The following is a 25,290-nucleotide window of genomic DNA, read 5'->3' as shown; positions in this document are numbered from 1 at the left end:
TTTCAAGTGTTAATTATAGTCTTAGCAAAACTAACGTAAACTAACGACATGAGTGGAAGAATATTGACATTCGTTTGGGGGTGGGGAACCATGAAGTTGGTCTGCCCATTTATATTTCGAATAAAAGTACATTTTTGCGAAATTACGATAGCTTTAGCAAAACTAATGTGAACTAATGATAAACTTACGATAGCCTATCAGGTCCAATATTTCTTCCAGACCTTTTTTCACTGAAAAAAAGGGCTTGGTCAGGAATACCAAATTTGTTTGGTCAGAGCATTTGGTCACTTTTTTTGGTTAATTTAACCAAAATTTGGTCATTTTGACCAAACGTGTTTGGTCATGAACACTATATTTTTTGGTCAGACCATTTGGTTGATTAATTTGGTTATGCGAACCAAATTTGAACTGATTTGGTAATTATTTGGTTTTCCTGACCAAAATGTTTAGTGACAACGTCACATGTGTTTATTTGCATTCTGTGTAAACATTTCGATTACGAAAGTGTGGATCGCATTAGCGCTTTATACCGTAAAAATAAAAAGGAAAAGAAAACGTAGGGCAACAATCATAAGGGACATGTCTTGGAAGTAAAAGAACTGTGTGTAAATGAGGTTGGTTTGCACTATACAACTTTCTCAACGAGTAATTTTCACTTTTCAACGACGTAATGGATGCCTATGTTATAAATTTATTAAGAAGCTGGAATTTACCGCAGCTAATCGACATGTTTCAAAGTAAGTGTACTTTTTCGTATATAGGCTATTAATTTTGCTGTTAGTTCATATGTACTTATTCTATTGGCTGTAAATTTGGCGTATCAAATACACCTTTGGTAAACTTTACAATGCACGCCCCAGCTGCGCATCGATATGTAGAACCGCTTTCAAAGGGTGTAGAATAGAGTAGGGTAGGGTACATTAGAGTAAGGTAAGAGTAGGAACGGGTTAGCTTAAGGTTAGGGAATTTTTGATCCATTTTCATAGAATTAATAGAGAGGAATTTCTCGCTTCAAAGTGAGTACCGGTATACCACCCGGAGCGGGCATTATTAAGTTAAACCTAGGCCCTTACATATAGATAAGGGGGGCATTGACGACACTAGAGCAGGGTATAAAATTGCAGGGGCAAGAGTTGGGGTAATTTCTATTACCACTAGATACTTCCGGAAAGGGGTAAATAAAGTGACACTAACGCTGGTAGTTTGCAAAATAAATTGGTCCATTTATAGTTTACAGATGAACAAAATTCTAAAGTTTACGGAAGAAATATGGTGTATTATTTAGTTTCTCCTCCAGATCACTTGGTATTGACTCTGACTTACTTGGTAGGGGTTACCATTCGTTATTTGTAAATATAAAGTAGTCATGAGTATAAGTACAGTGCGAACGTATAGCATAAAAAACTACGCATAAAACACTAACCAACTTGTGCTATATGGACACGGAAAACCATTTATGCTATCGAACAGAGTCAGAACAGAAGCGTAGCAGCGGGGCCCCGACAGTTAGAAACGATTTGCGTCCGTAGGGAGCAAACGCGTCAGCGACGGTGGGTATTCGCATAAACGAGGTAGTTAACAACAGCTTACTCTAAGTCACAGTACTGGGTCCTGAGCCGTCGATGGATTTGGGAAAGATACTAAATGTCATCCGAAATATAGCCTAAAGCATAATTTTGAAAGAACATTTCATGGAACCCAAATATAGAATCCTTACCTTTGAAATCGATATTTCTCGTGACATACGCTGATAAAAGCGTGCATTTAGCGGGGCGCGGTGGCTCAGTGGTAGAGCGTTCACCTCTGGTGCTTGGGGTCCCGGGTTCGATCCCTGCCCCCGCCAACTGAACTTTGTGGTGGACAAACACCGTGCTCGTGGGTTTTCTCGGGGTTATCCCGTTTCCTCCCACTTTCTTCATTCCACCATTTCACTCATCTCTCATTATCAACGTCTCCTTTAGCCTAACCGGCATAATCGTGGGACGTAAAACTTAAAGATTTCATTTCAAAAGCGTGCATTTTTATTTTCGGTACACCACTCGAAATAATCGTTGAAAAAAATATAATTTTTACTAATTTACTTCTTAGTGACCCCTAAAACACTTACGCTGGGCGACATGAAAATATCTCACTTAATCACAGGTAAGTATCGATGGCCCCACCAGAAGTAATTGTGAAAAAGTCACAGTTCTTTTACGATTTGCGTATAAATAAATCTTTCTGATTGTCATAAATATACAGTGCATAAAAGTAACCTGTGCTAGGTGGGCACTAGGGGGCGCGGTGGCTCAGTGGTAGAGCGTTCACCTCTGGTGCTTGGGGTCCCGGGTTCGATCCCAGCCCCCGCCAAGTGAACCTTGTGGTGGACAAACACCGTGCTCGTGGGTTTTCTCGGGGTTCTCCCGTTTCCTCCCACTTTCTTTATTCCACCATTTCACTCATCTCTCATCATCACCGTCTCCTTTAGCCTCACCGGCATAACCGTGGGACGTAAAACTTAAAGATTTCATTTCATTTTTTTTTTCATTTAGGTGGGCACTAAAAAGTGCGAATGCTATCTAACAGTCAGGGCAAAGCAAATTTGGTGGGCCGAAGCGGCATCGCAGGGAGCGGGCACGTCAGTGATGGTGGGTATACGCGTAAGTAAAGATATGAAAAGAAGTGGGATATTGCAATGATACGAGTTTCAATAGCACTTGTCATACTTTGACACTAGTAACGCTCCACTTGTAAACGTAAAATTCAGCTTGTGTACACTATGTCATATTTCTTCTGTAAATTTTACAAAATTGTGCTTCCGTAACATGAACCACTATCCCCTCCCTATATATATTCGAGTGTATACTTCTTATTAGGTAACTTCTATTAGGTATTCGGAAAATATTACATTCTTCAAAGCATTCAGAGAATAGTGTATTATCTCCAAAAGATAATTCTGTGGTTTGGAGCAAAACGACCAATGTCAGAAATTGCAAAGAGGAGAGAGAGAGAGAGAGAGAGAGAGAGAGGAGACAGGCTATGATTTCTGCATAGAACCTTTCATTGTTTGTTAGAAGTACATAAGTCGTTGAAAACAATCGGTTAGCATTAGACTTATTGTTATCCATAGGTACTCGTTATGCACCAAATTACAAAATTATTTGCATGAGTTAAAAATGCTCTTAAATTCTTGTTGTTGCTTCTATACCATTGTAACTTTTACAGTATGAAGCTGAAGTATGAAGTTACCATGAACATTTTTCTCTTTAGCTTTGCCCAAATACACCCATTTCTGTAAAGCCCAAGAAAAAAAACTGGGGTGAGCAACTTCCTATACTCTTTGTGTGGCACATGATCGCGTAACATACCAAATTTCGCTTGGTAGTGTAATAAAACTTAAATGCTTTCACCACTGTATAATTCTTTTTTGATATTCAGTAAATATCTGGTTACTTATAAACTTTCAATCTACATTTCAGAACAGGAAATCGACGAAGCAGCATTTAATTCATTAACTGATGAACTAATTACTCAGTTAATTCCCAAAACAGGGATACGTGCAAAGTTCTTAGCAAAATTTAAGGAATTTGTAGAAACAAACACAGTTGAAATTTATGATGTGCTAGATGACGGTTCTCTCTCATTTGCTTCACCATCAGTGTCAACGCCAGATGACTCAGTGTCAGTTCGATCTGAAACTACAGAAAGCAGTTGTTCCATGCCAGCACCAACTAAAAGAGGAACTGATACGATGCTGAAACGAGAAACAAATTTCTCTACAGAGTCTCGGAGTCCGAAGCTCTTCAAGCTGACAGATTTTGTAAGTGTTCTGTCTTTAGTCACTTGAATATCAATTGATACAGTGATACTTATGCTGCACATATGAACTGTGCAAATGTGATTCATTATCAGTCGAAATGTAAAAGATTTTTGCGTTCACTTTTCAATCTGGTGACAGCCTGCGTGTTATTTATTCCATCTTTGTTGGTGCAAGTAACTTTTCTCGGGATATCAATCACGTGTGCTCGTTGTCCAAAGTTTCGAGAACAGACGTTGTTCTCATCATCAGGGTCAGTATCATGAGAACAATGTCTGTTCTCGAGACTTTGCACAACAAACACATCACCTGGCTGATACCCCGAGAAAATTTATTTGCATCACGATACGAGGAAAGCATCAGATGCATTGAAAGAGTTTTTGTAACGTCCCACGGTTATGCCGTTTAGACTAAAGTAAACAGATGATTAATGAAAGTGAACGTTCGCAAATGTTTTTGTGCTCACACCGGGAATTGAATCCGGACCACATACATCAATGATACACCCGTTATCCACTAGAGTAGCTGGGAGGGCGAGGAGATTGGTATTCAGTTATATTTTCGGTTATTTCAATTTAAGCGAAATGACACCACGATATGCAGGATCTTTAAAATTGTAAAGGAACAGGAGGAAAAGGTGGAAACCTTAAAGGTACTACCTCAGTATTTATTAACTACAAGTGAAAATACCCGGATTCGATTTCGTATAAAATTTGATCTAGGTAAACAGCATCTCTGCTCTTAAGTTCCTAATCATAATTCGTTTGTATTTATTCCGTCTCCTTTAGCCTATGAAGCTAAATCAACTGTTGATATATGGTCGGGAAACATTTGACAAGTACTTTTGACGAAAAAGATTTGAATGAAAAGATCTTCTCGGGAGAACTCCGACAAATCCACACACACGGTGTCACTTAGCGCGATACGGAATCAAACAAAGTATCTCACACGTCAGAGGTCAACCCTCTACCACTGAACCACCGAGGCCCCGATCATGCTTTAAAAACTGCCAATGATTTACCTATTTTGTGCCAGGGTTTGCAAGAACCATGTTTTAAAAAATGGTTTAGTTTTTTTGTTTTTTCCTGCTAATTGAACGTATGGAACACATTAATATAAGTCGATACTAACCTGAAAGTGTTCCTGTAAGATTAAAACGTGGTTCTTCAATGTTCATATGTATTTCTGGCAAAAATATCGTGTGCCTTTCATCAGGATGGCTCAAAATGTAAAGTGTATATGCGTTCAAGCTGAGTATTTCAATAGTATAAGGTAATAATGGGACTGTGTAGATATTCTTACTGTTTACAACATGAAACTACAGTCGAGAAATTTTTCACCTACTCTTCAGTTAAGCAACCAACTAATCTATTAAGGATTAAATAATGCACTAAATTAATCGATACTTAGTTTCTATGTGTTTCTATTTACAAGACTGAACAAGTCCAAATTTTGTATGCTTAATCTTCAAATCCTTCATTACAAGAGTTACTTTGTTGATAAGAAATCATAAGTAGCATTTATTAATAAATATTTTTGCGACTTTCTTCGTCGTAGATAGTCATTATACTTATATAGTACCACTATTACGTTATACCATTGAAGTACTAAGCTAGAACATGTAATTTACATCAGTTCTACATGTTTGAAGAATTAAACCATTCTGATGAAAGGCATTCGATATTTGTGCCGGAAATATAGATTACCATATGAAGGCAAATTTCAAGTTCAGCTTCACAGGAACAGTTCCAGGACTTTTTTTTTGTAAATATATTTCTTTCTTTATTATATATTACATATGGATATAAATACTTGTACAGAAGACTTATGAAAATATAGAATCATTTTAACTGATATTTGAAAAAATATAGGAATTTATTTATTGAGTTTTTAATGTAATGCAGATCTGTTTGGTAAGTTTATTCTTCTCTTTCAGAATGTGGCATAGATATTGAAAACAGCTTAGCGTGGCTAAAGCATAGTGTCGAGCCCTGGTAGGAAGTACTTGATCACTGGAAGAAAACGTTGAAAGTTCGATTCAAGCAAGAGGGCAAAACTGTTCATGAAATAATTTCAACTTGGCCAGCATTGAAGCAGCCTTTGGGATATACATTGGTAAGATTCATTTAATTAACCTGCATTCTGTTTTACTACTAAGGACTGTGTTGTTACTGAATAGGCCATAATTTACAAGCATTGAATTATTCTTTGGGGCTGAGAACACTCATACAAAATCTTTTGCTCACGTCCAGAAGTTGATTTTTTCATAACGTACTTTTTAGAACAGAAGTTTTCTTTAAAATTGTGTCGCGTTTGACAAGAAAATAGTAAAAGCCTTCAGGATAGTCATACTGAATATTGAAATGACATATACTAGTGTAGGTATTTGTATGTGTGAGCTAATAGACCTTAGTTGTCATAAAACCATAATAAAAATATATATAAATGGTGGACATGAATTACTTCCTTGTCCTCTTATGTAATATCTGTTCATGAATGTTGAGATATCTTGAAGCAGGTCTGAACTGCCTGTAGGTTGGTGGTTATCGGTTCGATGCCCGGTAGGTGTATAATTTTATAAAAGTAATTCAGATTCAACTACAAACTATAGATTCCTTCCTGTTTAGCTCCGGTGATGAAAGAGGATAGAGGCAATCAATGAATCTGGAAATTTTTTGCAGTTTCCTTTTCAAAAAGTGAACATTTTGCATTGTATTTAGATTGCATATTAAAAGAACTAAAACATGTCTAATAATCTTTTTTGCTGGTTCTTTATAACATATTCATCCACATGCATGTAACACAAAGTGGGAAAGGATTAAGTTCAGTTTATTAGCAACTCGATCTTCCTTTGAACAACTAGATGAAAAGCTCAATCGCAAGTCTGAAAACAAATACTCTAAACCTAAAATTATTGTTTTCATTTTTAAGACGCATATGATTACGTGGCCATACATTACGAACACGTGCACTGACTTTACCTTGCAATGGAAAGAAACGTATCATATTCAGTAAAATAACAATTGAGAACTGAGTTCTTACAACACGATGTCACTTGCTTATGAAAGCGAGATCTCAGAAGAACAATACTTACATGACTGATAAACAATCTTTCTTGTGATTGCGTACCAACCAAGCATATACGTACAGCAATAGAAACTTTGACGGTGATTTTTTTAAATGCATGAAGTACTTTTGGATTCAATAAGTCTTTTTCTTTTACTCAGTAGATAGCAAATAGTGGTTTTATTGTCTGATAAACGCTAACAATATTGTAGAATTTTCTTCACTTTGTCCTTTGACAAATTAATATGAAACCCTAGCGGCCTTATTTCAGAAAGTAGAACCTTGGCTTTACATTCGGAAGCTTCCGGGCTCAAATCCGGTCATCGTGACTGAAATTTCCGTGGATTTTTCCTCAGTCATTCCAGCAAATACCGGGATGGTACCTGTAATATTAAGTCCAGATCAATACTTTCCCCATCCTTGCCTAATCTATCCGAGTAAATAGACCTTTGTTTACATTAACCTATATAACCAAAAACCATTATAACACGACGAAAGCCCGTGATGCCACAACCTCAATATGGGTCTAACTGGCAATTATCGTCAATGTAACATCTTCTTGCACTACGTTTCTGGCTTTTGTGGTCTACTTATTTAAGCTACCAGTAAGTCAATTTCCTCAAGATGTTGGACAACACCAGAGGAAAGCAGGTTGAATTTGAACCCAAGTCCAAGTCCATAAAAGTACACGCTGTAACTAGTAGTTTGTATTGAAATTGTTACAGTTAAGAAATTTCATTTATGCACGTAAAGGAAGTTGTGATTCTTAAAAATTAATGAAATATTGTTATTAATGTAAATGTTTTAATGCAATGGAATTCCATTTCCAGATTGATCAAGATTTCAAAGACTTATATCCTGATCATACATCCTTGTTCGTGAAATGGGATTCTGTCAGTAAAAAATTGGAAAAACTAATGAAGAAACGGCTACATGACGCTCCAGCAGTCGAACTTTTAAGTCTGTTAGACACAGAAAGTGTTACAGAAGGTAATATTATTTTTGTGTTCTTTAATTCTTCCTTTGTTTCTGTTTCATTAACTTGAAATTGTAATTACTTGTATGAATGAAGTAGATTTTTCTATCTGCAACAAGTATGCTGTAATGATCATATTAATAATTATACATTGGTTGTAAGTAGTAGACACTATACGTACAATATATACTCAGTTGTTCAGCATTGATTCAAAGAGTAGATCTCATTTCTCCAGATAAGCCTCTATTCAAACCGGAAGTGGTATGAATCAGTCGTTTAGGGTTTCAACATTGATCGTTATAAATCAAACATGGTTATTGATAGTTAGAAACTGTTTCCCTGATTCGATTTAGCGTCTCAAGTAAAGTAAACACATTAACCGGTGTTTCTGTACAAAAACCGAAAATAGTAAAGCTATACTACTACTTCCGGTAAAATAGTGGCATCCATACAACATCCGATTTTTTTTTCTACTGAAACCGGGAGAAGTAAAAACTAGTAGTTATTGTAGTTTCAATTTTGATTCCTAATAATTATAACGGATAGCAGAAATCTGTTTTTCTTATAGACTCAGCGCACGAAGAACAGATTATCTCTCTCTCCCTGTATTGGAACCGAAAGTTATGTGTCTACTACTTGCGGTTTTGTTATTAAATTGGCATAGTTTTTAAGTCTACCATAGTTTCAACTGTAAAACAAAACTCACTCATATTTAGTTACTAATGATTAAAGATATAATTTTTATAACACTGCAAAATAGTTCACTACTAAAAACAAAATGACTTTCATTCATATAGTTCTTTCTTATCCATCACAAACATTGCAGATTTGTTTCAAACCATTACGCATTAAAATTAATATAGAAAATAATGGAATTGATTCACAGAGCTGTAATGGGTGGGGCATTTGCCACTGCAAACTACTGTCAAACGTCCGGTAGGCATTTTAATCGAAATAGTATATAATTTTTAAGATTTTATATGGAAGATATAATAATGCAGGAGTCCGCGTATAAAAAACAATTTCGGTAAAAATATTTTTTATTTTATATTCTATTGTATAGTTTTCATTTTTATTTTTAGATACCAGATCCAGTGTACTACTTTTATTGCTTGGTACCCTGTGTAGGTCAACATCACATATAAAAACATCGAAGAAAATTTGGAAGCCAACTGTGAAAGAGTCTCAGGATAGTTTCTTCTGTCATGTTAATGTAAGTAAAGTATATTTTATTCTATTGATTGATCATGGTCAGCCAGATCAGGTGTCAACTACGTATGTTTTGTTAAGAAAATAAAGTTACGTCTTTTTATGGATCTGGCATGGGCATGAATAATATGAGAATTAGATCTGTTAAATCAATATTTCGGTGGAGAGAGGCAATGAAAATCTTAAGAGGGGCAGAAGCGGGGTCGCACTTGCTATTAGCCAACTAGGCCCATCCCTGGAGTGCAAAATTTAAAAACTATTGAGATAAACTCTCACATTTCATTTCAAACTCTTTATAAACATCTGATTGGCATTATATTTCATACAGAAACATAACTTAGTTTATTGTTAATTTCAAATAACGTGAGGAGGAGAGAGAAAGAAAGAAATGAAGTGAAATTTTTAAGTTTTACGTCCCGCGGTTATGCTGGTTAGGCTAAAGGAGACGGTGATGATGAGAAATGAATGAAATGGTGGAATGAAAAAAGTGGGAGGAAAGGGGAGAACCTCAAGAAAACCCACGAGCACGATATTTGTGCACCACAAAGTCTACACGGCGTGAGCTGGGATCAAACCAAGGACCCCAACCACCGGAAGTGAGCGCTCTATCACTTAAACACCGCGCCCCCGAGAGAGAGAAGTAGATTATTATCCATTGCTGGCTATCCATAATTATCCAATTGTATCGGGCGTGGACGAAAGGTTCAGTTTTCTAGAATACGTAACACAGTTCGTAGTCCGACTGGGATTTTGGGCTATGCTTGGAGATCACACAGCGAAGGTTCAACAACTTGTTTATTAATAGAGTTGGTCTTCTTCCCCTATCTCCGATCATTAAGTTCGGAGGACTGTAGCGTAAACTAAAGTAATTTGTGCCAATCAAAGTGGTATGAAAATGTTCTCGCCAATAATTCTCCCCCCACACACACACACACACTCTTCAAAGACACACGTTGGAAAGAAAATTAAGGTTACGCCAAGAACCCTGTTTTCGGAGTGTGAAGCTGAGCTACGACGTTTCATTACATGTGAACAAATACGAACTCGATACATTTATTTAATAATAACCAAACAGTGGCCGCGGTGGCTCAGTGATAGACCGTTCATCTCTGGTGCATAAGGTCCCGGGTTCAAACCTTGCTCCAACCAAGTGAACTTTGTGGTGAACTAACACCGTGTGCGTGGGTTTCCTCGAGGTTCTCCAGTTTTCTCCCACTTTCTTCATTACACCATTTCATTCATTTCTCATCACAGTCTCCTTAAGCGTAGCCGGCATAACTGTGGGGCATAAAACTCAAAAATTTCATTTCATTTTAATAACCAAAATCACTTACTGAGCATAAATGTGATCTATTCTATATTCTCTGTTGGTAAATGCTAGTGAGGAAGTTCTTAAGTCTATTTGAGGACAAGTTGTCGAGTTTTCGTAATTTAGTAGCTTCTGTCCTTGTTTGAACGTATCGTTTTTGTAGTCAGATATAAATAGCTTTTGAAAACCTTTGCAGCTTTTAAAGCATTTAAGAGCTTTTAAAACTTTGCAGTATTAGTATTACTTACCAATTTTTTAGCTTCAAAATAACATATATTTATAGGCGCAAAATGCATATGTCATTGTAAATGTACAATAAATAATGCTTCAGACTATTGAGGAAGCAGAAATGTCTTTGTTCTTATATGTAAGAAAAATTATTTAAGTATGTAACATGATCAGTTAACCTCTCTCTAATTCCAACAGGTAATGGGTGATGTTCAACCCTTCATGGAAACGAGAGACAAGAAGTTATCGATGTTGGGTTTAACACGCCAACCCTCAGTAATTGTTATGGGCTCTTCTTTAAAAGACATTCAAGGAACGTACGTGATAATAGACAACACCCTTTATCTGCTAGACAACGTGCTCAAGGGTGTGGACATATGTTTTAAAACTTTTTTTGTGTTTAACGCAGAATACCCTAAAAAAGGGGAACATCTTTGGCTTCTTCTGCAAAAAGCGGTATATGACATAAGTACTCCTCACGATAAACAGATCATGAGTGTAAATACACTATTGTTGGACATGATTGGTCTTTAAAACAAACTGATGTGAAATACCGGTATTTACTGCTCCATCTTTTCAAATAGGGTGTGATATACTGTTGAACATTTTGATTCAAGAACATCACGAGTTGTTCCTAAAAGTTTTCAATGAACCTTTGAAACCAAAGTACCATTTTATGTGTCATTATCCGATGATAATGCGTCAGTCAGGACCGTTAGTTCACTTATGGAATATGAGATTTGAAGCAAAACATAACATTTTTAAATCTGCGTCATATGTAACTACGTCACGAAAGAATCTTACATATACTTTAGCTTTAAGACACCAGTTAATACAAGCAGAAAGAATGTTAAGTCAACGAGGACTAAAGTCTTCCACAGTATCAGTCGGGCCGGGAGAAGAAATACTAGTATCATCACATACTGATTTTATACATATAAATGACATTCTTCCTAGCAGATCTTTCGAGATGAGTTATATACCACGATGGGTTTCAATTAAAGGAACAATGTATAAACCAGGCATGATTCTTGTTCTTGATATTCTCAGTCACTTTCCTGTGTTTGGTAGTATTACAACTATTTTAGTTAATCGAGAAGAAACTGTAGCTTTTGTATGCAAAGAGCTAGAGACTATATCTTTCAATGAACACGTGTATGCATATGAAGTAAAAAAAAACAGAAAAGCTGGTCTGTGTTCTTCATAATAATATAGTTGAGGTGAGTCCTACTTTTCTTGTAGCATTGGGTAACAATATGCTCTGCGTTCCTTTACGAAATGCGCTTTAAAGGGATAACTTGAAGGCAATCTTGGCTTGATTGTGTAGCAATATTAAAACTTCCAGTTAATTTAGAATTTGTCCAAGCAAAGAATTCTATTCTGTGACTAATAATACTACATTGCTGTTCCTAAATGAACGGGCTGTTATCAGAACAACATATTTGTTCAGTTATAGGATGATTGTCACACAATAAATAGTTATACGAGAAATTAAGAATGGTAGTAATAAGTTAGTAGGAATGAATGATTTTTTAAAAAAATGTGAATGTTGAAGAATATATTCTCCTCTAACAGCAATGAAGAGCTTTCAGGTAATGCACTCATGAAACCTACATTTCAGTTGTAAAACTTGAAAAGTCGTAAATTATGTATCTCCCAAGCTTCCACTGTGTTTATGTATCGTCCAATAGCTTAATTAAGACTAGTTTCTTGCTCAGTTAAGAATAGTTCATAATTTATTTGAAAGATCTTCAATGCTGTTTGCTGGGAGTAAAATTATAGCTTAAATTTTCCTATATTTCTTTATCTTTTTTTGTTATAAAGATTTATATTTGGCCTAAAAATGTTATTTTATTTTCAGTAAACAGTTGATAAATGTTAGTATCATTGTTTAATTTTGAAAAGATTTATATTTGGCCTAAAAATGTTATTTTATTTTCAGTAAACAGTTGATAAATGTTAGTATCATTGTTTAATTTTGAAACGATTTATATTTGGCCTAAAAATGTTATTTTATTTTCAGTAAACAGTTGATAAATGTTATTATCATTGTTTAATTTTGAAACGATTTATATTTGGCCTAAAAATGTTATTTTATTTTCAGTAAACAGTTGATAAATGTTAGTATCGTTGTGTAATTTTGAAACGATTTATATTTGGCCTAAAATGCTTTTTTATTTTCAGTGAACAGTTGATAAATATTAATATCATTGTTTAATTTTGAAACGATTTATATTTGGCCTAAAATGCTATTTTATTTTCAGTGAACAGTTGATAAATATTAATATCATTGTTTAATTTTGAATTTAATATTTTTGTTTAATTTTGAAGTCTGTATGGCTCAGTTGCTATACTCAATTATAATAAAATTCTTGTGTAGAAAAGTATTTTATGTACATTCTTTATATCTTAAATTCGTTCTACTTTTCTCCAAAAGTTGATTTATAACTTTGTTCATATATGTGTGTACATGTATTAGAACTTTATGAAAATGTAGATGTATTTATGTTCATGCATGATATTCCAGGAATAAACCGACAAGCCTCGCATAGTGTGTTCAGGACCTCCGTATAAGAAAAAGAGTTTATTTGCAACTTTGATCGGAAGCGCCTAATTATGCAGATGGAACCAATTTAAGGTAATTGAAGACATACAAGAGTCAAAAAATGCGTCTGAGCCGTGAGTGGAACCCGGGATCTTCATCTTACCATGCAGACGTGCTACTCAGTCCGCTCTCAGTAACAACTATACATTCTTTCACTCTTTATAACGATGTTGTTCCACAAGGTGGAAGAATGTATGGCTGTTCTGGGAGCGGACTGAATGGCGCAGTGGTAGCGCATCTGCATGGTAAGCGGGAGGTTCCGGGTTGGAGTTCCGGTTCAGTTATATGTTTTTCAGTCTTTGTATATCTTTGATTTCGTACCTACAAAGGGTCTGGTGTGACAAAATTGGTTGTTTTCTCAATTTATCAATATATTAATGTAATTATTTGAATTGATCGTAGGATACTACATTGAATGAAACAATCGAGGAACTTTGCACACGGTTGAGTACCTCGATACGAGAGGGTTGTTTTAATTTGATCTGAAACGTTTAATTACGGAAAAGTATGTATGTTCTACTTACCTTAAATTGGCCTAATTTCTGTAATTAGGCTTTTCCAACCGAAATCGCAAATAAACTCTTTATTTATAGTGAGGTTCTGAACACGTGTGCGATGTTTCTCGGTTGTTTTATTCATTGTAGCCACTCCTGCGATCATTTCTACTGATTATCTTAAATTGGCCCCAGTTCCGTAAATATGTATTTCCGACCAAAGTCGTAGATAAACTTTTTTCTTGTATTAACATTTTAAATACGTATGCGAAGTTTTTTAGCAACTAATTTCTAATTTATTTTCAAAAATCTTCAATGTTGTTTACTGGGAGTAAAATTACAGTATAAGTTTTCTTTAAGTTCTTTACGTTTTTTCTTGAAGTTTTGAATTTGATCTAAAAATCTTACTTTCAGTACTTTAACAGATGTTAATATCATTGTTTAATTTTGAAACCTGTATGACTCAGTTGCTGTTTTTTTACTATTATTATTTACAATAAAATGATTTTGTAGAAAAATGTTGTGTGTAAATTCTTTATATATTAAATAGTTCTATTTTCCTCAAAAAATTGATTTGCAACTTTGTGTACATATACATAGAGTTTTAAATTTACATGTATTCGTATACATATTTCGTATGTTGCTTCAAAATGTATATGTAAATCTTATTTTTGAAGAAGTTCTTAGTAACTAGAAGCAATAACTTCTAACTTTATATGTGGGTTACCGCAAAAGTCATGGCAACTTTTTTTTTCTTTCTTACGAAAATGGTCACGCATCAAAAACTTCTGAAATATCCAAATGAAGGTTAGCATATACGTAAACGTTACATGTAAGGAATTGTGTAAACATACACATCTCCATCAGAATATAGAACGAGAAAAAAAAGTAAAAATGATTGTTCGTATTATGGGAATATGTATTTATATCCAATCTATACGTAATATTTACATATGTATTAACTTTCCATTTGCATGTTTAAAAATTTCTTGCTTTGTTACCATTTTCGTTAGAAAAAAATTTCCCATGAATTTTGTGATAACCCTCGTATTATTTTCAGTTTAGTACCTATAGCAACAGTCTTTGGTAATTGCTACCAAATGGTTTGGTCAAATTCACTAAATACGCGTTTAGTATTTGCAACCAAATTATTTGGTTCCAAGAACCAAATTTCGTTCATTTTAACCAAATTTTTGGTATTCCCAACCAAATTCTACTTGTTTGGTCATTATTTGGTCAAAATTACCAAATGCATATTTGGTACTGGTAACCAAATAATAGATTCCTGCAACCAAACAAATCGTGACCAAACGATTTAGTGCTGGTGACCAAGCGTTTGGTTGGCGCTATATTGACCAAACGATTTGGTACCCAGGAACTATTTTTTGGTCAATTTGACCAAACTTTTTTTTCAGTGTTTGGGGGGCACTGCCCCTTTCCGGAGCTCTGATAGTGCTCCCCCGGAGCAGACAAAAATAATACGTCTATAATATACTAATAAATAGAATAGTATCAGCAGTACCCCTCCCCGGAATACTAAGTGTGGCCCCAGAATGAAAATCATTTATAGACGGGCTAACTTAGCGGGAAACTTTTTTTTCAATAAAAATTGTATTTTTGCGAAACTAACAATAGTTCTAGCAAAACTAATGTAAACTAACGATAAACCAACGACGTAAAGATATAAAAAGATAAATTTATTTGGTGGGTGGGACGAATTCACAGACGTACACATCTTGACGCATCCGTGCACATAATAAACTTAATGTAAAACATCGATTATTTAAACATATTATATAACTTCATTGCCTAAACAGATGTACCAGTTTACCCAGTACAGTCCCGGATTTAAATAATTTATCCTGCCAGGAATTGTTCTTAACTCCAAATGACTCGATTTCCCTCCAAAACTTAAGTTAATATTAGGGTAGCTATTCGTCCCGGAATCCTGAATTGTCACGGAATCGAGATCTGTGTCCCGAAAATATTTCTCGGGACGCTTAAATGTCCCGGACTTCAGCGAACAAGAAAGAAAGGGAATATTACAGTTTGTTTTTTTTTCACAGGATTACGTATATAATTATTCTCTTCAACTTCCGAGTATGGCAATTCAAAAGTTTAAAAAATAAATAAATAAATAAATAAAACTTGATTACATAAAACATAGATTTAATTAAGTTCACGATTTAACTACTTTGACAAACAACGAAGCATTCGTATCACTGGGCCAGGGACAAAAGGTTTTACTGCTCAATCTTCTTGTTATCTTTAGTACTATGTTTCAATCTGCATCTTTCTTCTGAAATATTTTACTCAATAATACTGGTATACAAAATTTTGCTTATTAGTATTTCTTGATGAATTTTTATGTATTTTGACCCCCTGACCCCCCTGCCACTTATTTTTATGTAGTGTCAATATTTTCAGTGATATAAACGTTTTAATTTTTCTATCTATACTAGTTTATGCAGATGAATTTGCGTGCATGGTGTATTTCGATACTCGCTAGGTGTTAGTGCATTTGTTATTAAAGATAATTGTTCTGAGTAGCAAACAGAAAACATAGATTCTAAAGATTCTAACAGAATTGTAAACTGATTAAATAGTCTAAGCAATAATTAAGAAGTAGCCAATTCTGGTAGTAATGAAATGGTCGCAAAGTGCTGCTTCCACATTTTCCACAGTTATGTTACCGTATAAGTCTTTCTGAGTGAACGTGCATGTAGTTAAATGCCAGTGTGTAGTTAATAAATTTTAGCAACGTCTTGTTGGTTAGGAAGTGCAAGTTACGTGCGGATTCCTTTTGTTATGTGTGTTGATACTATATTGGTCCGAAAAAGGTGAAGCATAGGATTGTGCCTGGAACAAAATTTTGTGCAGCCTATAAAGTTTACTTCGAAATGGCGGTTGGGGATCTTGACAAGCGTGGCGGAATGGCGTGGTAATTGCAGGTCGACGTTGGATCATTGGTTGTGTGGGTACAACGATAACGTTGTATGTAACATTAGCAATCTGTGCCTATTTACAGAAAAGGATCAGAGGCGAATTATGTGAGCAGTATAATGTATAAAGAAAAAGAAAGACATATAGAGATTTTGAGATATTATTTGTGTAATCGGTAACTAAAATAAGAGTTGTTGTTACTATAGCAACGATATAAATAAATGTACATATACATAGACATCTTGACGAGTAAATAAGTGTGTGTATAACAGTAGCGTATCGTGGTATTCCGAAGTAGGGATGCCAAAGTTAGTCACTTGCACGATACAATATTATTGCAATCAGCAATGCATAGCTATTCCGAGGGGAAATATAGGGTTATGAAAAATTTAGAAGGGAGGCCGCCCTAATTGGTGGCCTAGTGGGACATATTAGGGTAGAAGCCAATAAGCAATTATCTCAGCTTCTTGACACTACCGTTGTGACGAGAAAACTCGACCCCACTGTTGTATAAACATTGTTTCCAGTATAGTTCCCTTGGGCAGCTTCTTTCTCCCCATACCATACTTCAATCTCGTTTTTGAAAAATTCGCCCCTACAAATTTGTCATCTTGGTTCCGGAACTCAGGCCCCCATTCGTGAATATGGGTCTGAGTGTATATCATTTGTAGATGTAAATAGAAAGTATTTAAACCAACTCTGGGGGCCTGTTTCTGCGTATGTATTTCGTTGTCAGATATCCAGATAATGAAGGCAGTGAAGTAAATCTGTCTTCAACATTCGGTGGACGGGGAAGACCGTTCCCATATTTTTTTAAAAAAGCGATGTTCAAATATTTATGAAGTTGAAAAACAATGCTGTGGAGGATCAGGGGAGCAGAGTTGTCTTCAACATTGGGAAGAGGACATATCTGAGGGTTTTTCTGGGGGGAAGGGGAGATGAGACTTAAATTACAGTAGGTGAATCTGTAGGTGATTTCTGAGGTGAACCTGTTGTATATTATACGAACAGGCGATGTAGATGAAATTGTAGTACATATCAGTATTAAAAATCAGTGCCGTGAACACATTCTGTAGTCTGAATACATGCATATTTATAATTGATATGTTTCTACTTATGCATCCACAATGATCCAAATTAAAATTTTAGGACACTTGTTTTGTAATAATATAAATAATGACTTCCCCAAAAGTATGGAAGAAAATCAACTATGTATGGCGCAACAATACTCTTATTTGAGCAAAATTATGATGATCACAATACAGGAATTAAACAAATAGCTGAAAATAGACTAACAATAATTAACGACAATGAAATATTAAAGAATACGATTTTTTAAAAAATGAAACAAGTGAAGGTACATCAATTTCATCTCACTTTCCTTTGTGACAGTCGTATACAAATCTTCACAATTTCAAATCGGATTATTAGGAAACACAGTCCCCTTGTTCCAAGATTGGAGAGGACATGCTCCCCTCATCTTCCCGGGATATGTGCTAGTGACTGAAGGGCCCAAACAATCTTTGCGAGGAGCGGGCAGTGCTGGCTCTCTTGACCTACCAGATCGGTGACCGTGATTCTACAGAATGTTTTATGTTTATGCTTGTGTGTGTGAGCTCCCTCAAAGAGTTTCTGGCAACGCCACTGGACATACTTTATATTTATGAAGAAGATTAATAATTTGCCTTTAATTACGATGCATTTCATTACGATTAAAGCATAATTATTCTTATACTATTATTTACATAACTGACTTGCTTCAAAAAGACAATTAACTAACCATTTCTGTTTTGTTCTATCTCCTTGATAGCGCTCGTACGTTCTGTACAGAAACTATAGCTTAGTTCAAAATAGATAGAGTTGGAAATACTTGAATACACCAGCGTATAACTAAAGCAAAATGTAGGGTTGCAAGGGATGAGGAGAGTAAGAAAGCAAGTAGTTGGGCATGCGCATTCAACAGAAAGCAGACGAAAAACCCGATGCTTACAGTAGGCTTGGAAGCCCAAGGAACATAGCATACGACAAGAGGAAAGACAGAAAATGTGCATTTGAGTGACGCGAATGCGTAGGTTCCGCTTGTCACAGTAAGGTGAGACGGTGAGAGAGCGCATCCAGAAGATTGCAGTGGGAATAATTGTGATAACAACAAGCAATTTATATATAATGAAATACGTATTTTTTTCTTATTAATAGGGGATGCCGGGCATACCGGCGTTCCCTTACGCTACGCCGCTGGTGTATAAAGGTCTAGATATTTTGTTGGATGTGCAGAAAAGTTAATTATGTACACTTCTCATGGTCAAATATTAAAAACCAGTTAAGAAACGCTTTGAATTATTTTGAAGATTAACTTAAGATACGAACCAGGCCCTTACATGGGGATAGGAGAAGCATACCGTTTTCCATTCCGCGACTGTAGAGAGAACCTACCAACCATCATGATGATTGTTATTTTTGCATGATCGACTTGACACACACAAGAAAGGCAAGAACAGACGTCAGCTACAATACCCAAACATACCATCGTACCGACCACCTGTTCCGCATAGTGAAGAACTCCCTATTCCCTCACCTCTGCCCCAAACGGTTTTCATTCCGACAGTTCAGATAGTTCGTTCGTTTTGGAAGAAAGTGAGAAATCTCATTTACTGAACCAAAAAGAACTAGATGATCTCATAAGAGATCTACAATTACCGAAAAACAAGTCCGAATTGCTAGCATCACGACTCAAAGAGTGGATCTTTCTACTTCCTTCCTGCAAAATATCTAAGTACAAAAGCAGACACCAACGTTTCTTCGTTTATTTTGCTATTGAGGATTCATTGTGCTATTGTACAAATATCGGTGGTCTTTTTAGGGCCAATGGGTTTCAATATAAACCAAAGGAATAACAACTATTCATGGACAGTTCGAGTACTATTCTGAAGGCTGTTATTTTGCACAATGGAAACCAGTATCCTTCAATCCCTGTTTCATATTCCATCCACATGAAGAAAAATTATTTAAGTGTGAAGCTGATGGAGAAAATTAAATATGAGGAACATCAATGGGATGTGTGTGGGGATTTCAAAATTATTGGTTTTCTTCTTGGGTTGCAAAGAGGTTATACTAAATATTCCTGCTTTCTATGTCTGTGGGACAGTCGGGCAACTAACCAACATTATGAAGCCGTGTGGCCTGAAAGAACGGAGCTTATTCCAGGATCACATAATGTGATAAATGAAGCATTAGTGCCCAGGGAGAAGATTCTCATGCCAACGTTACATATTAAGGTGGGATTGGCAAAACAATTTGTGAAAGTTCTGGATCGCAATTCACCTGCCCTACAATGTATCAGACAAATGTTTCCAGCTTTATCAGGGGCAAAAGTTCTGGATGGAATTTTCATTCGTGTCATGCTTAATAGTGTTACACGTAAAACGGAGTTGGCAAGAAACGCTTGGGAGGCCTTTCATAAGTTGGTGACGGGATTTCTTGTTCATAACCGAAGTGAAGCGTTTAAGACACTCATTGATCAATATCGGGCATTGGGATGTAGAATGTGTTTACAATTGCATATGCTTCATTCACACTTGGATTTCTTTAGGGAGAATTTAGGAGGTTAGCGAAGAGCACGGGGAACGTTTCCATAAGGACACTGAGAAAAAAAATGTAGGTGGCATACTTAAAAACGTAGGTTACATTCGTAATTCCTGTAGTTTCTGGACTTAACGTACAACCGTATATAACATCCTGCAGCAAACGTATAGCTGAAAAAGTATGTATTATACGTACTGTCTGCACAAGTGCAATGACGTCATTCGTGTGACGTTATCTGCAGTAACAAGTATATACGGAGGTAATATCTAGCTTTGTGACGTCAGGGTCGTATGTAGCATGTGGGTTAATAATGACGACATACACTGACTATCAGGACGGAGCATGATTTCAAGAAGTATGCAATATACGTTCTGTACGTATGTTTCTTGCGTTCAACCCCGAGACAGCATCTATATTGTACTTGTGCCCCATACGTACGACTAGATACAGTATACGTATTGTACGTATGTATTATACAGATTTTCCTTATGTCGCACACAGCTTGTCCAGATACAGCATACAGAATATCCGTATGCACCATACAGAGTGCATATATGTAGCTTACAGACTGTCTGCATGCAGCATATAGATTATACGTATGTCGCGTACAGGTTGGCCATATGTAATGTATAGATTGGATGTATATAGCTAATAGGTTGTCCATATGAAATATACAGATTTTACCTGTATCGAATACGTATTGCCTTCTTGTAATGTATGGATCGGACATATGCAGGATCTAGAGTGTACGTATAGTGCACCATTATTAAAGTGCTGCAACATACTGCAAAGTGCATGATACATTCTTACTGTAATGTTGTCAAATATTGTTTTACTCTGTATGAAAACAAAAATAGCTTAAAATATGGTTGATCTCCTTTGTGCCAATAATAATAAAATTAACAATACTACACTTTTCAAATCTTAGTTTGGAGCAGTGAAACTGTCCAAAGAAATGTATTTACCTGCAGGGTGTCCTATAAGTTTGGGCTTCCTGCTAATTCGTTGGAAAGCTACTGCAAAGTCAAGTGTTGAAAAGTGACACAAGCGTTAATTTTAAAATTATGGGCACAAAGCAGGGGCGGATCCAGGACGGACTTCTGGGGGGGGGCGGTCGGCGGTAATACTGCTACTTTTAAGAGCTCCAAACTTGTTATGGATGGGTTTATTTATATATAAAATAAGAAAGTTTCCTCTTGTGGGGGGGGGGGGGGCGATCGCCCCGATCGCCCCCTCTGGATCCGCCCCTGGCACAAAGGAGGTTAACCATATATTAAACTATTTTCGTTTCCATACAGAGTAAATCAATATGTGATATATTACTGTAAGAATTTATCATATGGTTTGCAGTTAGTTAGTTGCAGCACCTCAATAATAATGCAAAATGCACAGCCTTATACAATCCTATATTCAAACTCAAACAAGATTTACGTACAATCATTTATTAAGCTGTTATAATCCATTGCTTGTACGATATAAAGATTATTTTACCTCATTCTTTTCCTTAATAGTATCTTCTACTAAAGTGCAGTTGTTACCACAAGAGGCCTGAATAGAATTTTCCAGAAATAACTTCTCTGTACATTTTAATTAACAGGTATGTCTTTTTTTTTTTTTTTAATGTCGCAGTAATTAAAAGTGTGGTGTCAGCCGGAAACGTATTCGCTTACAATATGATTCCTACTCAGTACTCGCCATTAAAAATGAAACACCAAGAAGGAGACTGGGTAGATGCGCCAAAGTTCCCAGGCCGATACCTAATAGTAAGTGCAGAATACTCTTAAACGTTCGCTGTATTCGCTGTGTGACAACGTGGTGACAGCGGAGGCGTTGTGCAGCCATCGACTAAACATATTTATTCTTCCCTGCTATAGACATTCTGCAAATTTGGACTTTCCTTGATGCATCCTTCTTAGTGCAACATTTTAAGGAAAGAGCAATTTAACAGTCTCATACATTGCTTAAAGAAAGAGCAATAATTCTCAGAATTACTCGGAAGATATATATACACAATAATTTAAAACGGTTATTTCAAACTTTGCAATTCAAAGCACGAAAAGAACTATAGATAAAGGAACACTGATTTTAGCCAAATAGTAATTAGTAAACTCAATCACACTCAGTACCATTAGTTGCTTGGTGTTATCCGTAAGTCAGAGATCACGGTATCTCATTTCGTGTAGATTTTTGCATTTGTTTAACGCTAAAAATGTATTTTATCGCTAATTGAACCCAGTACCATATATATACCGACAGGACGTACCTTAGTCACAAGGTGACATGAGTGAAACACTAAACTATTCGATTGACACCTGCGGCCTACAGCGATACATTCCTATTATAATTAATCTGTACCCATTTTACCAACACTGATCAGAGGCGCAATAATTAAGCATATAGCTTAGATGTAATTAAAAGAAAGAACGCTGTTATTGACAGGACATGTTGTCATGGGAAAAGACTATGACAAAAACTATCAGTTTGTTATTGACAAGATTATTAGTTGTTATGGGAAAGATCATTACTGAGTTATACACACGAAATTGGAAGATATGTACAAAAGCTATGGTTGCTGTTGATATTTCATGTACGTATAAAACAGAAGAATAAATCGACGATATCTGGACACAATTCATGTTTATGGTTAGTAATTAGTAGTTGATATATTTATTATAATAACGTAGTGATTTAAAGGTACATAAACGAATCAGGGCTAAAGCGAAGTGTTTTTATAATATATTTCGTTTTATCTGGTGCCGAAGACACGGGACTATACTATACTATTTAGTTCCGAAGAATAGTAAGAACTGAGTTTATGTGTATACGTATTTTATGAGTTTCACTACTTTGAGAAGTGGGAAGAGAATCCAAAGAATTAGCAATATGCAGGATTCCGAGATTGAAGAAGTACCCAGTATTTCAAATGAAACCATATCTGGAAATGCCGTAACTGTGTCTGAACATTCCTATTCTAATCTTATTGATATGTTTAGTCAACTACTAGATGAAAAGCTAGAACAGAAATTTGATCAACAACAAAAATTGTACGATGAAAAGCTAGATGAAAAGCTAGATAAAAAGCTAGAACAGATACTAGTGCAGCATAAATCTCTTGCAGATAAAGTACAAGGTGTGCAAGAGAATTTTGACCGCTTGCAACACAATTTGAAAGAAAATTTGCAAGTATTAGCTGATGAAGTTACCATCAAAATTACAAATGATATGACACGAGAAGTTGATACCAGGTTTCAACAATTTAGTAACAAATGGCAAGATAGACAGGATCAACTAACTCTAGAAACCGAGTCGATAAAGAAAGTCGTTGAAAACATGGAATCGACGACAGCCCAACAAAAAAGTCAGATAGCGAATATTACTGCCCAGGTCAATTCACATAGCATACTGATATCCAACATACAAGAGGAAATCAGATCGTTACAAGAGAGGGAATGTGACTACAATAATCCTATGTATAAGGAGGCTTTGGGTACTCCCAATCAACAGGAAACATTGCATCATCAACAGGAAACATTGCATCTTCAACAGGAAGCATTGCATCACTGCCCGAGAACTCCATTAATAGAAACTGACGGGATATCTTCTTCTAAGAGTTCTACTGATGATGGTTTAGTTGTGGAAAACCACAGAAGGCGATTCCAAAGTCCAGATCGCAAAAGGAGAAAGGAGATAAATAAGTGCGAAAGGGTTCCAGACCATTATCAACGCCAACAAAAACATAACTATAGCAAAATAAATGTTAAGGTCAGTGAAATTAAGGCCATGACTAAATTCAGCGGTAAGTGTGACGAAACCGCAAGCTCGTTTTTAGAAAAATTTGAAGCAGAGTGTGAAATTATGGGTGTAGATCAATCTAAATTTATGAAGTTGTTACCACATCTGTTACTTCCTCCTTGTTCCTTGTGGTTTAAGGCTATTCGCGACCATATAAAATCCTACGAAGAATTTAAACGGGCCTTGTTGGCTAATTACGAAAATGATTTCTTGTTAGCTAACCGTGATGCGATGGTGCGAACTCGACACTATTCACCTCGGGTCGATAAATCTCTTACGGATTTTACAATCAATGCATATAATGAACTTAAACTCGTCAATCCGTTTCAGCCCGAATCCAGAATAATCGCTTCCGTACGCATTTTATTGCCGTATAAATTACAACAAATTCTGTTGTCAGCTCAATGCGTAAACTTCAATCATCTCATAATTTTAGTTCAAAACTTTGAGAATCAATTCCCGAATCCTAATGGGAGTAATCGTAATCCATCGAATCCGATTGCCGTCAGAAACTTGAATATAACTAATGAAAATACCGAAAATCTTCGCAGCGATGAGAGATCACGTGACAATACTGGCATTGGAATTAGTGAGAGATCTGTTATACGTACTGGAACTGGAGCCAATGGAAGATTCAATTCTAGCGGTAGAAATGGAACGAATTATAATAATCCGAGGAACAGTTGGACGAACGGGAGAAACTTTCGTGGAAGACGCAATTACAGTAACAATGTCATGCATACCGGTGTAACTCAAAACAGATGCAATTGGAGATCTCGAGATGGCAGGAACTGTCGGAATAGGACCGAAGTAATAAATGAAACAGGAAATGGATCAAGAGAAAATAACCAAGATTGTGGTGTTCAATGTACTTTAATTGACTCGTTTATTAATCATAATTTAAACTAAAACCCGCTGTTAACTAAATTAAACTTGGATAACAATTCTTAATTTATTCTCTCAGATGTTATGAGTTGTGTTATGAATACTTCATTTGGACTTTATATTTGAGCAACATGTTATGATGTGATTAATTTATCTTACCTTTGTATTAACTTTGAATGTTATGTTTACCTTTATTTTACTTTACATGTTCAAAAGAGATTTGATTGTGTTAACTTGAAATCCATGACAGTGAACTTAAATTGAAGCTTTTAAATGTAATTATTACCTTCTGATCTTGTTGTTGACGTGTGATATGATGGCAATCTTAATTGTAAATAATGTTGTTTGTATATGAATGTTATCGCTCGATGTAAAAGAGGAACAATTAACTAGTAACTCTGTGTA

At 35.7% G+C, this 25,290-nt stretch overlaps 2 protein-coding genes across 5 annotated transcripts in view; one reads left to right on the top strand and one right to left on the bottom strand.

The window, feature by feature from the left end:
- The window catches only part of LOC145680770 (uncharacterized), a 621,439-nt gene that overhangs the window by 252,563 nt on the left and 343,586 nt on the right, over nucleotides 1-25,290 (bottom strand). The gene's annotated exons all lie outside the window — the stretch shown is intronic.
- On the top strand, nucleotides 412-14,172 carry LOC145680769 (uncharacterized). 3 transcript variants are annotated; one of them, XM_081751754.1, is made up of 5 exons: nucleotides 412-737; nucleotides 5,733-5,911; nucleotides 7,693-7,852; nucleotides 8,921-9,051; nucleotides 10,783-12,122. In XM_081751754.1, exons 3-5 carry the CDS (start codon nucleotides 7,780-7,782, stop codon nucleotides 11,116-11,118), a joined length of 540 nt encoding a protein of 179 aa, XP_081607880.1. In that variant the 5' UTR covers nucleotides 412-737; nucleotides 5,733-5,911; nucleotides 7,693-7,779; the 3' UTR covers nucleotides 11,119-12,122. The 3 variants fall into 3 exon arrangements, with proteins under 3 accessions (XP_081607880.1, XP_081607879.1, XP_081607881.1); XM_081751753.1 differs by lacking the exon at nucleotides 412-737 and adding an exon at nucleotides 3,536-3,799; XM_081751755.1 differs by lacking the exons at nucleotides 412-737; nucleotides 10,783-12,122 and adding exons at nucleotides 3,538-3,799; nucleotides 13,112-14,172.

The sequence above is a fragment of the Thermobia domestica genome, chromosome 3, assembly GCF_964235325.1.
Source record: "Thermobia domestica chromosome 3, izTheDome1.hap1.1, whole genome shotgun sequence".
Classification (NCBI taxonomy): domain Eukaryota; kingdom Metazoa; phylum Arthropoda; class Insecta; order Zygentoma; family Lepismatidae; genus Thermobia; species Thermobia domestica.
Note: the sequence above shows the minus strand (reverse complement) of the source record. Positions and strands in the feature narration are given on the sequence as shown.